Genomic DNA, 16,203 nt, shown 5'->3' with positions numbered 1-16,203 from the left:
TCAAGTGTACCATTACTTAATCCAGCTCTATAAAATTCCTATAGTGTTCAAATTGGAGAATTTTGTGTGAGTTTCCCTGCAAGGATGAATGTGGTATACACTGTCATATCAGCATCTAAGAGGCAGAGGCAAGGAGGATCCTGAGTCAGCCTGACTATAGAGCTAGAATCTATTTAAAACAACAACAGCAACAACACACACACACAAATAGGTACAGGGGACATGCATATAAACCTAGCATTTGGAAGGCGGAGGCAGGAGAATCATAGGTTCATGTTCAAGGCCAGCCTGGGTTGTATAAGATTCTCTTTTAAACACATAAACACACATTTTGCTGTTATTGTTGTCCTGGACTATATACAGTAAGCTCAAAAAGAATATATAAATGCTTTTAATTTGGTGGTATATGCTCTTGTACTTTTTAGAGACATTTTATTTTCAAAGACTTTTCATATGCTATGGATTATTAGCAAAATTCTTCATTGTTATTCAGGTTGATTGCTATATTTTCTACAATTTATGTAATTAACCATGTATTTCTCTCCCCCAAATCTTGCCTTGTTTTTCTATTTTTAAGCTAAACGTTGCGAGCTATCTACAAGTGATCTGTTTAGTTGAGAACTTCAGAACTGACTTTAAAGACTTTGTTACCTTGTTGACTGCAAATGCTTGTGACATCAGAAAAAGTATCCTTTACTTACAGTTTTGGATAAGAAGTGGAGGTGGAATTTTAGAAGAAAGATCATTATCACATTGTCGTAAGTAGTCATGTGAAACTTTTTTTTTTTTTCTTTTCTTTTTTTCAGAGCTGGGGTCCGAACCCAGGGCCTTGTGCTTGCTAGGCAAGCACTCTACCACTGAGCTAAATCCCCAACCCCCATGTGAAACTTTTTAATTTTGGGACCATATTCTTAAATATATATACTCTATCAAAAATATTCCTAAAATTATAAATTGTCCAGCTATACTGATTTTTATAATACACATACATCTATCTATCTGGTTGGTTGGTTTCATTTTTGGCATTTGGTTTATCGAGGCAGGGTTTCTCTCTGCAGCCCTATCTGTACTAGAACTAACTTTGTAGGCCACAACTCAGAGATCTTTTTGCCTCTGCCTCTGGGATTAAAGGTTTGCACCACCACTACCCTATAGAACAATCCTTAGATTTTCTACCATGCTTCTCAAGCTCCCAGTGGCTTCTGAAATGAGTTCTGACAGTACTTGGGACATAGAGGCTAGAAGATCAAGAGTTGAAGATCATTCTTAGTTTCATAGCGAGTTTAAGATAGCCTGGACTGCATGGGACCATCTTGAAGTTTGGATAGCCTAGATTGTATAAACATCTCAAAAACAGCAAACGGGGCTGGAGAGAGGGCTCAGTGGTTTAGAGCACTCACTGACTATTTCCAAAGGACCCGGGTTCAATTCCCAACACCACAAGGCAGCTCACAACAGTCAGTGTCTTCAGGTCCATAGCATCTGACACCCTCACACAGAATGCATGTAGGCAAAATACCAGTGTACAACACAGGTAGATAGGCGGGCAGATGATAGATAGATAGATAGATAGATAGATAGATAGATAGATAGATAGATAGATAGATAGATAGATAGAAACACACACTCCAAACTATTGCTTATACACTTATACACTGTGGACATATTTAGAATTGTTGTTACCTTCCTTCTTTTCCTTATAAAACACACCTATGGCAGGTGTGGTGATGGACTCCTGTGATCCTGAGAGGAGGCGGGAGGAGTTAGAGGGAAAAGTCATTCTTGCTACATTGAGTGCAGCCTGGACTACAGGACTACTGTCAGTGATCTCTGTGACAGTATAGCTGAAGCTCATTCCTCTTCAGTGATTGTATTTAAGTATAAGGTCCTGGGGGCTGTTGGTTTGTTTGTCTATGAGAGTAGTATATCTGTGTCTTCCTTAATTTCTCTTGCTGTTTTCCAGTTTTTTTGGTTTGGCTTTGTGTTTGGTTGGTTTTTGTTTTTTTGTTGTTGTTGTTGGTGGTGGTGTTTTTTTGTTTTTTGTTTGTTTGTTTGTTTTTTTGTTTTTTGTTTTTTTTTGAGACAAGTTTTCTCTATGTAGCCCTAGCTGGCCTTGAACTCACAAAGATCCATCTGTCTCTGTGATGGGAATAAAGGCATGCACCATCACCACCAGGCTTGTTTTGCTTTTATTTTTTAAATCACATGTTTGCATTTATTTATTTGTGGTGTGGAGATCAGAAGATAACTAACTGTAGGAGTCTGTTCTCTTCTACACTGTGGGTCCCAGGGCCTGACCTCTGATTGTCAGCCTAGCAGCAAGCACCTTTACCTGTCAAGTCATTTTATGGCTCCTATGTTTGTTTTTAAGACAGGATCCCATGCAGTTCAGGCATGTGTAACCACACCCAACTTACATTTCTTTGTAGCATATTTAATAGTTTCTAATTCTAATTTTCTAAGAACTTGGTTTCAGAAATATTTTTCTCACATGAATGTTTTTACTTTGCCCGTCAGTCGCTGCTGTAACCTGGTTATACATGAGCAATTAGTGATTACTTTCTCCATTCTAGATGCTGTGTTCTCATGAGTTAGCCATGCTTGTTCCTTGGGCAGTTTGCTAGTTTTTGTTGCCTATTCCATAGACACACTTCTGTAGGGAAAGATTCTGCTCACGTGATCACACAAACCCAAGGGCAACAAACAAGAAAGGAAAGTGGAAAAAGAGGAAAATGAAGTTCTATAAAACTAATCCTGTCGGGGTTGGGGATTTAGCTCAGTGGTAGAGCGCTTGCCTATGAAGCGCAAGGCCCTGGGTTCGGTCCTCAGCTCTGGGAAAAAAACAAAACAAAACAAAACAAAACTAATCCTGTCATCTTTCTCTTCGATTAGTTCAAAATTTAAACATTATTTTAAAATAATGAGCTGCTATGTGATTGCTGGGAATTGAACTTGGGTCCTTTAGGAGAGCAGCCAGTCCTTTTAACTGCTGAGATATCTCTCCAGCCCTTAAATATTATTTTTTAAAATAGAACTAGCCAAGGCTGCAGAGATGGCTTAGCCTATTAGAACACTAAGTGCTCTTCCAGAGGTCCTGAGTTCAATTCCCAGCAACCACATGGTGGCTTACAACCATCTGTAATGGGATCTGATGCCCTCTTCTGGTATACCTGAAGTCAGTGTAAATAAATAAATAAACAAATACTAGAACTAACCATAATTTTTATTTACTCTAAGCTGTCAACTTTAGCAAATCTCAAAAAATTAATACAGTAAGTAAGACGGGGTGGGAGGTGGCGCTGAGAGCATCCTGGTATATGGGTATGATGGCAGCAAGGTTCCATGCCCTAGGAGTATCAGCAGAAGTTCCCTCTAACCACCAAATACACAAAGAAGTTCAAGGTTACCCTTGCTTACATTGCAAATGTGAGGCCAATCTGGGCCACATGAGATCCTGTCTCAGGGAAATAATAAAATTGCCCTTGGGAAAGTAGCAAATGATAAAATATCAATAAAAGATAGGCTTGAATCATGTCACTTAGGTATTTTTCAAATGAATTATTACATTGTGTTTGTGTTGAGGTGACCACATTGTGGAGAACAAAATGGAGCCAGAGTCATAAGGCTGGTGCCTGTGCTTTCTTCTATACAGGTCATTTCAGATACATTCACACACAATTGGTCTTCATTGCTCTTTTAGGAGAAAATAGCAGAAATACACTGGTTTGTTCTGAACATGAATCTGATGTGAACATTAACTCTAAAAACACCAAAAGGAACCGTGTGGCCCTCCCCAGATGTGACACCGGCTGTGCAGAGGCTTTGTTTGGACTCAAGAACATTGCCTGCCCATCCCAAGACTTACTTTCATCGTTAAAGGTATTTTCTGTGTGGAATGTTGAATTCCTGTTTTGTCCTTTAGTATTTACCCTGCGTTTTGAATCTTAGCTCAGGTTAAAATTCATTTAACATTTTCTAGACTTTAGACATGAGTTGACAAATGGCACCTAGGCACAGCTTTAAAAACACAGGATGGGACTCAGGTTAAATTGAGCCGGGCGTGGTGGGACGCACCTCTGGGCCCAGCACTAGGGAGGCAGAGGCAGGTGCGTCTCTACTTCCAGCCTGGTTCCAAGAAGAGGTAGGGGTAATGGAGAAATCCTGTCTAGAAAAATAAAAAATAGGCGACCTACTATTGAATTGGAGTGTGTGCTAAGTAAAGAACGTTAGTTTGTGAGTCTAAATCTAGTTTTAGACTTAGAATGTTTTCGTCCCTCCTACCTGTCCCTCTTCCTTTCTTTCATTTGTTTGTTTTTCCCCCCAGCCCTGGGGTTTTTTTTTTTTTTTTTTTTTTTTTTTAGTTCTTTTTTTTTTCGGGGCTGGGGACCGAACCCAGGGCCTTTCCCTTCCCAGGTAAGCGCTCTACCACTGAGCTAAATCCCCCGCCCCAGCCCTGGGGTTTGATCCAAGGAGCTTAGTGCATATTAGCAAATGTTTTGCCACTGACCTACCCAGCCCAGTTAGTAGTGTTTTGCTGGGTTAAATAAAATCTAATAAAATGACAAAGAATAGCCATTTGATAATTTCAAGATAGAATAGGCAGCAGGGTGATGGCTCAGTAGTAAAGGTGCTTGCAGTCAAATCTTGTTCCACTTCAGTGTGATCCCTGGGCCCACATGGCGGTAGGAGAGAACTGACTCTACAAGTTGTTCTCTGATCTCCTCATGTATCTTGAGGCACCCCTCCAAAAACAAAACAAAACAAACCATGTCACCTATGTAAAAGATGCCTAAGGAGGAGCCTGTGTGTATCAGGGTGGGAGGATGTCTGAAGTAGGTGCTCTGAAGGCGTTCTTTACTCAATTGCTTTTCAGCACAAGATCACAACCAAGGAAGAGTGGCAGAAACTAATTCAGCTTCTCACTGAATTCCACATGCAAAATGTAGATCTGTTACATAGTAATCTTGAGTTCATCCTGCCACTGCCAGTTAACATGATTCCAGAAGTAAGAGGTGCTTATGGCTTCCCAGTGACTACACAGGCCAGTGCACCAGCAAGCATGAAGCTCCTTAACAGGAAGCAGTCAGAAGACCAGCCATTGAGAAAATCACAGAAAAGGAAACAGAAAAAGATGGTGACCCTTGATGACAGTGACCTGTTTGACACTAGCCTAGACTTTTCTGGTGAACTACCTAGCTTATCTCCTGCAGCTTCCTCATCTGAAGAAGACAACACAAGCAGAGACAGAGGCAGCAACCCAGAGATAAAGACACAGAACAAAGGTTTCAAGCCTCACTCTCTACCTCAGCCTCCTAAGACACTAGCAGAGAAGAAGTGCTGCGTGCTCGTTTCCCACTGTTTAAACTCTCTCAGTGAGTTCATGGAGAACATGTCCTTCGTAGATGCCCTGTTTACAGATCCAGGGGAACAGAATGAATTGGGTAAAAGTTCCTTCCACTGGACAAACGGAAAGGTTAAAAGCGGACTTTGTGATGAGTTTAGTCTTGAGAACAGAGATGGGTGGTCTCCTCGGAGCTCTGAAGAATTAAAAGCAACTGCAGAAGCAATCAGCTTTACTAAATGTTCTTCTACCATTTCAAAAGCACTGGAGTCCTTGAATTCATGCAAGCAATTAGGAAGAGACCCAACCACTGAACTCACTTTCTGTGTTTCACAAAGGAGCCTCGATGTATGCTTCCGCCAGTCGGCAGCTAATCTGTAGTAAGTCTTATGGTTACCTTCTATTTCTCAGTAATCAGTGGCAGTGACTCACTCTTCTTACTAATTTTCAAATGCTGGGCCATTGATCACAGGAAAACACTTAGTGTTGATATAGTTTCTCGTGCAAATTAAGCAGATTGTTAAACTAATTTGAATGAAAATTGGGAAACCTGAGCTGAGTGTGGTGCACACCCCTTCAATCCCAGCACTCAGGCAGAGACAGGCGGACCTCTTTGTTGGAGGACAGCCTGGTCTACAAAAAACGAATAATAGGACAGCCAGGGCTACACAGAAAGACTGTCCCAGGGGGAAAAAAATAGAAGAAATTTGGGAGCCTTTAGGCAACAGAGATGCAGGCAGGTAAAAGGTAACCACTTAGATATTTCACTATGACACCAGGCTCTGGGTAATCATAGCGCTGGGAGTAGAGGCACAGAGATCAAGAGTTTGATGCCAGCCCAAGCTACAAAACAAAAGTACTAAACAAACATTTTCAATATGAAGCTGAGCATGGCAGTGCACGACTAACCCCAGCACTCAGGAGACTGAGGTTGAAGTTAGGCTGAGATAGGTAGACTTCTAGGCCAGTCTGGGTACATATGAGTGATCTGCTGACAGGAAATTAGAAGTGTTGTCTGATCTAGACCAGAAGCAGGAACACTGGCTGTATTTGGGGTTGTTACATTTTACATACAAAATAACAGGTACTCACTCTTACTTTGTAGCAATGCTGACAAGAGGATGGCAGTCATTAAAAGTGTGTTTTCTACTCGTTCTTTCCTGACCCTGGGTAATAAACAAGCTAGTATAATTGACTACCTGCCAACTCTTCGAAACATTTGTCGGACAGAAAAGCTAAAAGAACAAGAGAAAAATAAAAGAAGGTATAGTGTGTTTTTTAAAAAAGGACTATTTTAGGTACTTATGTTAAGATTAATAAATGTTTGTGGGAGTGGAAATACTAAGGTTAAATTATTTTTGTGATTTTTGACAGGTTTCTGCACTATTTTGAAGGAATTCATCTAGATATTCCTGAGGAAACCATAACTCCTTTGGCAGCTGACTTCCCTTGATGTGTCCCGTCATTAGTCTTGTACAGATTGTGTGGTCCTGATGACACACTTTAGAGTATGGTGACTTTAAACGCTTATTTCTCTTAATGTAAATTTTAAAAGACTTTTGTATTTTTGTGGTTCAAGTATTTAAAATCAAAATTCTTGAGTTATAAACTGTATATATGATTGTGGTATCTCTCTTGGATGTTTTGGGTTATTTTTGCTTTATTGTCTACTTTCTGTATGTGTGAACTGTTTGTAGAAGGTAATTTTCACTAATAGATTTCTAGAGCTGTTTCAGTGCTGAGCTCGCTTGTCATTTCCTTTATCCTATAATCTCCCTCTACTGACCAGCATCAGAGCTGTGCCACTGTAAATAGGTAGTCTCTAAAGTTACACAATGTAAAACAGAGTTCCGTACAGGGTATTTTTAAACTGTCGCAGGAAGCAAATTATGCCTCCGCTGTGGAAAGCATTGCCTTGATTCCTTGTGCCTTCTTCCAGAATGTTTTACCATTTAATCATTGAGTCATTGGTGTTGGCAGAGTAAAGCGTTCTGAATCCTAGCATTCACAAACCTTATCACCCTGCGTGGTTACAGTCATGAGCATTTTGCCAACTCAAATCATTTGTACATTTTCTGGTACTTTTATATTATTATATTTTATTTCATAAAGTAATGACATTAGTTTATCTATTTTGGACAACTTGTTGATGGTTGAAGAAATAATAAAGGATTCTACCATGGGGTTTCTACCTAACAGTTGTTTCCATTTAAGTATGGCTTTTTATTTTTTTGGTGCTGAGGATTAAACTTTGTATTGTAGGCAAATGTCCTGTCTTAGTGTATACACAGGCGTTATGTTTTAGTAATTATTTGCAGTGGTACATAGCAAACCCAAGACCTTGTGCATTCTCTGAGCATGCTTAACGACAGAGCTAGGACCCTCACCCTGTTTTTGAGGCAGGATCTGGTATATTGCTTAGGCTACCCCCAAACTCCTTCCAGAATTTCATAATCCCTATCTCAAGCTTCTTAAGTACTTGGGACGACAGGCATATGCTACACACAGAGCAAGTCATCTTTTAATATTGTTTAAGTACCTGTTTTTTACTTTAGTAGCAAGATTTTAAAATACACATTTTACTTAATATTATTTTACAGATAATCAGGTTTGTTTAAAATTCCTTCAAAATGTAAATGTTTGTATAACATAATATTCAGGTACATTTTCTGATGAATTGTATTTTTAATTCAAAAGGTAAGGATCCTAGTTTTGTACTTTTTTAAAATATGGGTGCACACCTGCTTACAAATGTATATGAAGATGTGTTCTTACCTCTTGCTCAACCCGCCTTTTCTTGTATTAATTAGTAAACCAATCTAATTAAAAGTTAAAGCTAAATGCTTAGTGTGGTAATTATTTATGTTTTTTGTGACAAGGTTTTTCTTTTTAAAGATTTTATGTTTTTATGTGTATGGTTGTTTTTCTGCATGTATGTGAACCACAGGCTTGCAGTATCCTTGAGGTCAGAAGGGGCCATTGGCTACGCTGTAACTGGAGCTAAGAATGGTTATGAGCTGCTTGCCTTGTTGAGGCTGGGAACTGTACCCAAGACCCCTACAAGGGCAGCAAGTACTTTTAACTGCTGAAGCATCTTTCCAGCTCCTGAAGCTTTTAAGTGTCTGTATCTGTGTTTCTCTGCTGGGTGGCTACTGTGGGTGTTTAGCTGCTATTCAGGTGTTTTATGATCATTCTCAACAACTGATCAACCAATGTAAAGTAAATCATAAAACTGTTCAAGTTCTCAAAACTACTCTTTAGCATGACCTAGTGAGGGGGTTTGTTGTTGTTTTTTTAGTTTGATAGAGCATTTTCCCCCATTTCTAAGTGTCAAACCTAGACAAGCAGTTTACCACCAAGCTACAACCCCAACCTGTCTATCAAATTTTTTTCTTTTTGGGGGAGGCAGGAGTTTGGAGACAAAAATGTCACTATATTCCCAAGCTAACCTCACACAATCCTACTGCTTCTGTGTTCTGAGTGTACAGATTACAGGTATAACTATCAATTCAGCTAGTTCTTCCTCTTACTGGGGTTTGTTTTTGATTTTGTTTCAGTTTTTCTCTGTGTGGCCCTGGATAGCTATCCCAAAATGTGTAGACCTGGCCTGGCTGGCCCTGAACTCAGATCTGCCTGCCTCTACCTCCTAGCATGCTAGGATTAAAGGAATGCACCACCACCACCCAGCTCTTAAATTTATTTTTTAAATGGTTACCTTTTATTTTTCTATGTGTATGTGTTTCCTGGGTGTGTCTGTGCAGGAGAACAAAGAAGAATGCCACATCCCTTGGAACTGACATTATAGGCAGGCAACGGTGAGCACCTGCAGTGGGGGCTGAGATCCAAACTGGGGCTCTCTAGAAAAGCAGCCAAGTAAGATTAGTGACCAAGCCATCTCTCCAGCATGGTACTTGCTTTTAAATGGAGGTAACTTGGCTGTGTGTGTGACTCCTTACTATTTAGAACTTAAACAAAGAAGGCACAGAATCTCACAAAATATTTATTGATTTGTTCTTGGCTCATTTTTTTCAAGCCAAAAATCAGATTTTATAAACATGGAAAATATATTCAAAATGTTTTCTTCTCCACTAACATGGAAGATGAGAACAGTTGCTTTAATAAATTAGTGTAACACTAGAGTGAGTGCATTAACATTTGAGCTCTGAGCCACTGCCAAAAACTAACTCATAAAAAGCAACAGCTTGTAATAACGAATCGTACAGCTCCTCAATCCGGTGTGAGCTCTTCCCAATCTTCTGTCTGTACTGCACTGCAAGCTCCCTGGGGAAGAACACCCGAGGCTGCTCCTTCAGCACAGACTCAGAGAGGAACTGCTTCACTAGCTCCCTCCCACTAGTCCTCGTGTCGCCGATCATCAGGTCAAAGTGCTTGCCCACAGCATTTCGATTTATGCTCAGCACCCGATGCTGGCCATCTTTTGCAAAAGTTTTGTTGAGTAGGGCGTACAGCATGGCTTCCGTGATAAGAAAGTGTAACAGTATAGGAAGCAGAGATGTGTTCTGAATGGAAAGTCCTGATTTTTCTAAAATGTAGAGATCTGCTTTAGGGATCTTTGAAACGACTGAAGAAATCTTTAAAAAAGAAAAAAAAATCAGAATGATTATGCTTCATGTTTGTCCCATTTCTCACAATTCTGAAATAACCATAAATACTTCTTAGACTCTAAAAGTCTACTGACTTCAAGACTCGGCAACTCAAAACTTCTAACAATTTAACCCAAGGTAGACCTGAGGGTTGGCATTAGCCTGGAATCTCTGCTGGTGGCAAGGGGCTGGCCAAAGTCTCCTGTCACCATGCACTCACCAAAATAGCAATTCCTGCCCATTTCACATCTTGAAAGACTTAAAAGATCAAATTTAAAGACAAGGTTCCTATATTCTTTAAGCAAATATAATAAAGCTATACTAGGAGTAAAAGGTGCCCTGAACCCCAAAAACCCAGCTTCACTATTTATTACATCCCTTTTGGAACTGTCAGACTGAACTGTACCAGGAACCAAGTAGGAATGAAGAAGACAGCAAACAAGGAGCAGAGACCGACCCCTGCCTCACCTCTTCCAGATAAAAGGACGATGGGTATGTTTTGTTAGTTAGTTTCCAGCACTCGGCCTGCTGCCAGTCCAGCACAGTTGGTTTCCGGTCAAGGTGAGCCCATGCAATTCTTCGAGTACCAAACACAATAGATACGATACTATTGACGGCCTAAAGGAGAAGAGCTCAGTTGATTACAGTGTAAATATCTTACAACTGTAAAACCTACAGACTGAGAACGCCTAATAAGTTTAGGTGACCAAAGTTTGTTTACAACTGGGTGTGGTAGCCCTGTCTTGAGGGAAAAACAAAAAACTATGTTCTGTTCTCACTCCCTTTCAACAAGTATTTTAAAAGCAAGCCTGGGGGAGGGGGAGAGGGGTTGAGATGGGTTCTCTGTGTAGTCTGTCCTGGGTCTCCTATGTGCCACAACCACCCAGTTCTGTCTGTGTGTGTGTGTGTGTGTTCTCCTTTTTGCAGCCTTGATTGACTATGACCTTTAAAATAAACCCTTTTCTCCCCAAGTTGCTTTTGGTCATGATGTTTTATTGCAACATAAAGCAAAGACCTGCCTCAAAAAATAAAATAAAAACCAGTTTTCTCAGCAGGGGCTGGAGAGATGGCTGCTTTTTAAAGCACCTGACTGCTCTTGATGTTTTCAATTACAGCAACATGGTGGCTCACAAATCTGCAAAGATCCCTGCTTCTGGTGTGTCAAAAAATAGTGGAAAATAATAAAAATAGGGGGCTTTAACAAAAAAAAAAAAAAAAAGCTCAGCAGGAACCAGGTGATGGTGGCCCACTCCATTGATCCCAGCACTCAGGAGGCAGAGACAGGTGGGTTTCTAAGTTCAAGGCCAGCCTGGTCTACAAAGCAAGTTCCATGACAGCCAGGGCTGCACAGAAAAAAACCAAAATTTTAATAAATGAAAAACTCAGCAGGTAAAGGTGCATGCCACCAAGGCTGCCATCTCCTTCCCGCCAGTCTAATTTCTCTCTTCCAAATTGAGTTTTTCAGCAAACTTTCCAAGTTCTTCCTCACAGCTTTCCCTCCAGTCGCCTGGCAATTATCAGTACATTTCATTCTGTGCAATAGATCACCCATCAATATGAGTATATCTATCAATATGAGTATATCTAGATTCCTAACTAAACCTAAACATTTTGGGCTGGTCAGATGAATGAGAGGGTTAGAGCATTTGCAACCAAGCTTGCCAAGAACCCACACAGCATAGGAACTGACTCTTGAAGGTTTTCCTCTCTGATTATGAGTGTGTGTGTGTGTGTGTGTGTGTGTGTGTGTGTGTGTGAGAGAGAGAGAGAGAGAGAGAGAGAGAGAGAGAGAGAGAGAGAGAGAGAAATAAAACAAAAATCTCATCTCTCACCCACTACTGGGAAGGGTGCTTTCCAGAGTAAGTTCTCGAAGGGTAGCTGGTCAGGGGAGGGTGTACCTTAAGTCTCTCCTTCTCTACACCTGGTTTGATGAACTTTCTCGGCAGCCACTTTTCCTGCGACTTTTTTCTCTGTCTGTTCTCTGGACAAAGAATGGAGTTACAAACTTCAACAGCAGTTTTATACTGGATCAAGGGCACGCCTATCAAACTCTCCAAACTCTGAAATGGCCCAAACTTCTTTCTGTGTTCCACAATATTGACGGACTTTCTTCCCCGAAGCAATCTGAAAGCCTCCAGTTCTTTATCAGAAGCTGTATTCAACACGTGTAAGATAGAGGCCTGCTGCTCTGGGGAGTAGAGCCTGCCCAGTGCAGTCCCAGGCTCCTTTCCATTTGTATCACAAGCAGCAATACTGGCAGCAAGTTTCTCAGGCGCCGTGGACTTTCTCCGAGAACAGGTATTATGTAGGACTGGAGACACGGATGAGTACTCTGGGAGTGGAAACCATCTCGTCCTCCCTACGAGGGAAATTTAAGTTAGCACATTCTCCTCTGTGTGACAGTTAATCCCCATGCTTGTGCAGTTATACAGACTTGCACGCAAACCATATGATCACGGAGAATTGTCTTTAAAAGGACAGTAGAGCTGGTCATAGTGGCATACACCTTTAATCCCAGCACTGGGGAGGCAGAAGCAGGAGGATTTCTGAGTTCAAGGGCAGCCTGGACTACAGAGCAAGTTCCAGAACAACCAGGACTGCACAGCGAAACTCTGTATTGAAAAACAAAGCATAAAGAGTAGTTTTACAAAAAAAAAAAAAAAAGAGTAGTTTTACAATAATAAAGTCATCTACTCTGAGGGGTTGTTTGTTTGTTTTGGTCTTGAACATTAGTAGGTTTGGGTTTGTGTGTGGTTTTGTTGTTTTCTTTTTGGAGATAGGATGTCACTAGATAGTCCAAACAGGCCTCAAATTCAGTGTGAGGACCAGGATGACCTTAAATTCACAGTAATTCACCTGCGCCAAGATACCCGTGCTACACAGAGGCCCTGTCTCAAGGGAGACGTTGTGGTTGCCTGGCATTGTAACTCCATATCTACAATCTCAGCACCTGAAAGGCAGAAGCAGGAGAGTCAGACGCCAAACAAGATTCAGATTCTATAAGTTTGACAGCAGTCTGGACTACCTGAGACCTCATCTCCAAAAAATTAAATTAAAATAAAGAAATTGTGGTTTTCCAGGGATAGTTGAGTCCACCTTTAGTCCGAGCATTTGGGAGGCAAAAAGTGGCAGATCTCTGAGTTCAGGGCCAGCCTGTTCTAGTACTGTGTTCCAGGCAATGAGACTGACTGGAAAAAATAAAAACAATCAAAAATGTTAAGGGCCAGTAGGTAGGGCTTAGTTTCTAGCAAGGCCATGGATTCTATACCTAGCACCACTTAATTTTAATTAAAATTATTTCAAATGTCTGCTATTTATGGCATTTATATTAAGAGGATTTTTTGATAAGGTCTCTTTAAGATTTATTTCCACTCCCATTTTTACTAGTTTATCATCTGATGGAATTACAGAAAATTAAACTTTATAATAAGTGTTATAGCTGGTCAGGAGTGGTGGTCTTCACTTGTAATCCTAGCACTTAGGAGGTGGAAGCAGAAGATCAGGATTTAGCTACATAGTGAATTCCAGGCTAGCTTGGGCAATATGGAGCTTTGACTGTGAGGGACAGGTGGGGGAGGGGTTGGGGTGGTGGTAGAAACGGTTTATTTTGTTCTGCATGGTTCTCAAAATTGCTAACAAGGCTGTGTTTTTGCAGGCAAAGCCTACACTACGCAATGGATAACTTTATAAAACAGTGTAAAATCATTTTCAGCACCGCCACAGGAATATGATGAGGCCAGAGGGTAAGCAAGCTACTTAATATCTGAATACCCTGCCCGCAGCCGGGCTCAGACAGAGGCGCGCGCGGGATCTGGGCCACAAAAGCGCATGGGCTCGGGCTGGGGGGCGGGGGACAGGAACACTCCTCAGTTCTGCTACAGCTCCACGCGGGAGAACGGGACACGGGACAAAGGAGAAACACTCCAGATTACAGGATAATGACTGGCAAGCAATCAACCTCGTGCTCAGGAACCCTACCTCCGGCCTTGATGAGGCAAGCAAGGTTAGTCCTCCAAGCCATCGCCAGGCTCTCTCACGCCTTTCTTCCTCCACCAACTTCCGGTTTTGTGTGTTCCAACAAAAAGTGCTCGGCCCGGGCTGGGCAGAAGGGTTCCGGCAAAAGAGACTGTCTTAGGAAACGCCCACTGAGTTCCTAGGAATTGACCGCTGATGGTCTCCCGAGAATATTATGGCCCGGCGATATCTCCGAGATGGAAAAGATAGAGTAGATTTAGTCCTGTTTTGGAGCTAGACTTCTCTGGGTTCCCAGACACACAGAGACCGCCTTGAACAGAGAGTGGGGAGGCGGTATACCGGTATGTCACCCTGTGCTGAGTTGAGAAGAGAAACTAGGAGAGATGCACCGGATAAAGCGGCCACCGTCTTTGACGCTGGGCACTTTTGGCTGTTTGAAAAGAATGGAGGGGTGTGAGTCTGAAGCCACATTTGATCCTTGGAATGCGGAATGGGTCAGTTGAAAAAGTCGGGCAGGTCGCTTGTTTTTTTAGTTGCAAAGTTAGATTGGAGGGACTTTCTAGGGAAAAAAAATTGATTATTTGCAGCCAATGTGAAGCTGCACTGGAGAAGAGCCTGAGGACAAGAAAGAGGAATCGGAAGGTGACTATGATGTGTTTTATAAAACAAAGAATGTATTTTATGGAGTGCGGTATGGTGGGGTGGGAGGGGTACCTCAGCGGGCCCATGCTGAGGCATCCCCCACCTCCTCGGTACCAGCCAGATGACAGGTCTAGTATACAATCGAGTTTATTTGGGTGGATAGCAAGAGGGAGTTCAGAAGGCAGTAGAAGCGGATAAAGAGGGGACAGAGGAGAGAGGGGGTGGGGGCTGGCCCAGAACAGGTTGAGGAAGGGGAGGTAGAAGAGGAGAGAGGAAGAAAGGAAGTCAGAGAAAGAAGCGTCAGAGAGTCAGAGAGGGCTAACCGTCCCTTTTAGAGCAAGCCAGGTTTACCTGGATGTTACTAGGTAACTGTTAGAAAGAGCATAAGAGGAATGCCATCAGATTATCTTGCCAAGGCAACTTGAAAAGTGTGAGGAATGAAACCTTGGAGAAGGAAGAAGAGTAGAAAGGGGTTTAATGGGCTTGTGGTTATCAGACATAGTAGCTAACCTACTATGCCCGCACTTAGGAGGCTGAGGAGAACTGCTGTGAGTTTGAGTCCATCCTAGACTACATAATGAGACCCTGTCTCCAAAGGGATCAGCAACCAAGCTTATTCTCAGGCTCAACCGTTAAGAGTACTGGTTGCTCTTGCAGAGGATCTGGCTTTGGTTCATAGCATCCACATGGCAGCTCACAACCATCTATAATTCCAGTTGCAGGATGTCCAATAACCTCTTCGGACCTCCACAGGCACCAGGCACATACCTGCTATCCAGACATATTTGTAGGCAAAACACTCATATACACAAATCTATAAGTCTAAAATAAAAGTTATTCTTAAGAGAGCCTGGTGTGGGGGTTGGGGATTTAGCTCAGTGGTAGAGCACAGCGCAAGGCCCTGGGTTCGGTTCTCAACTCTAAAAAAAAAAAAAAAAAAGAAAAGAGAGAGAGAGAGAGAGAGAGAGAGCCCTTGGGTGGGACTGGAGAGATGGCTCAGTGGTTGAGGCACTGACTACTCTTCAGAGGTCCTGGAGTTCAATTCCCAGGGACCACATGGTGGCTCACAACCACCTGGAACAGGATCCGGCGCTTTTCTGGTGTGTGTCTGAAAAAGCTGAACTGTACTCATATAAATATAAACAAGTCTTTAAGAAAAAAAAAAAGGGGTTTTGGGATTTAGCTCAGTGGGAGCCCTTTAGCAAGTGCAAGGCCCTGGGTTGGCTCCCCAGCTCAAAAAAAAAAAAAAAACTGAACTAGGGATAGATAGGGAACCCCATGGAAATTCTAAAATTCTTAATGATTTCTCCAGAATTTAAGGCTCTAACAAAAAATAAAGACAACTTTATGTGTAAAATCTTCCAATTTTTTTTTATTTATTTAATTTATATGAGTACACTGTAGCTGTTTTCAGACACAACAGAAGAGGGCATCAGATCCCATTACAGATGGTTGTGAGCCACCATGTGGTTGCTGGGATTGAACTCATGACCTCTGGAAGAACAGTCAGTGCTCTTAACCACTGAGCCATCTCTCCAGCCCCTGAAATTGTTTAAAACACAACATTTTATAAAGAATTGTTTTATGTGTGAGTGCCACAGAGCTGCTGAAATGAACCGTGGGAAATTTATTCCCTCACAC

General features: G+C 41.7%; 2 protein-coding genes across 3 annotated transcripts in view; one reads left to right on the top strand and one right to left on the bottom strand.

The window, feature by feature from the left end:
- Atad5 (ATPase family AAA domain containing 5) overlaps positions 1-8,182 on the top strand; it is a 47,524-nt gene extending 39,342 nt beyond the window's left edge. For both annotated transcript variants that reach the window (XM_032912603.1, XM_032912602.1), the window contains 5 exons: positions 578-758; positions 3,701-3,879; positions 4,874-5,721; positions 6,447-6,605; positions 6,716-8,182. In XM_032912603.1, the coding sequence (XP_032768494.1) occupies positions 578-758; positions 3,701-3,879; positions 4,874-5,721; positions 6,447-6,605; positions 6,716-6,794 (1,446 nt within the window). In that variant the 3' untranslated portion in view covers positions 6,795-8,182. The remainder of the gene's footprint in view (positions 1-577; positions 759-3,700; positions 3,880-4,873; positions 5,722-6,446; positions 6,606-6,715) is intronic.
- Positions 8,183-9,325: 1,143 nt separating this feature from the next.
- On the bottom strand, positions 9,326-14,007 carry Tefm (transcription elongation factor, mitochondrial). The gene is made up of 4 exons (XM_032913681.1): positions 13,924-14,007; positions 11,844-12,304; positions 10,414-10,563; positions 9,326-9,933 (listed from the first exon to the last, which is right to left on the bottom strand). Exons 1-4 carry the CDS (start codon positions 13,964-13,966, stop codon positions 9,490-9,492), a joined length of 1,098 nt encoding a protein of 365 aa, XP_032769572.1. The 5' UTR covers positions 13,967-14,007; the 3' UTR covers positions 9,326-9,489.
- Positions 14,008-16,203: the final 2,196 nt, after the last annotated feature.

The sequence above is a fragment of the Rattus rattus genome, chromosome 9 (genome assembly GCF_011064425.1).
Source record: "Rattus rattus isolate New Zealand chromosome 9, Rrattus_CSIRO_v1, whole genome shotgun sequence".
Lineage (NCBI taxonomy): Eukaryota > Metazoa > Chordata > Mammalia > Rodentia > Muridae > Rattus > Rattus rattus.
This window is presented reverse-complemented; position numbering and strand designations above follow the sequence as displayed.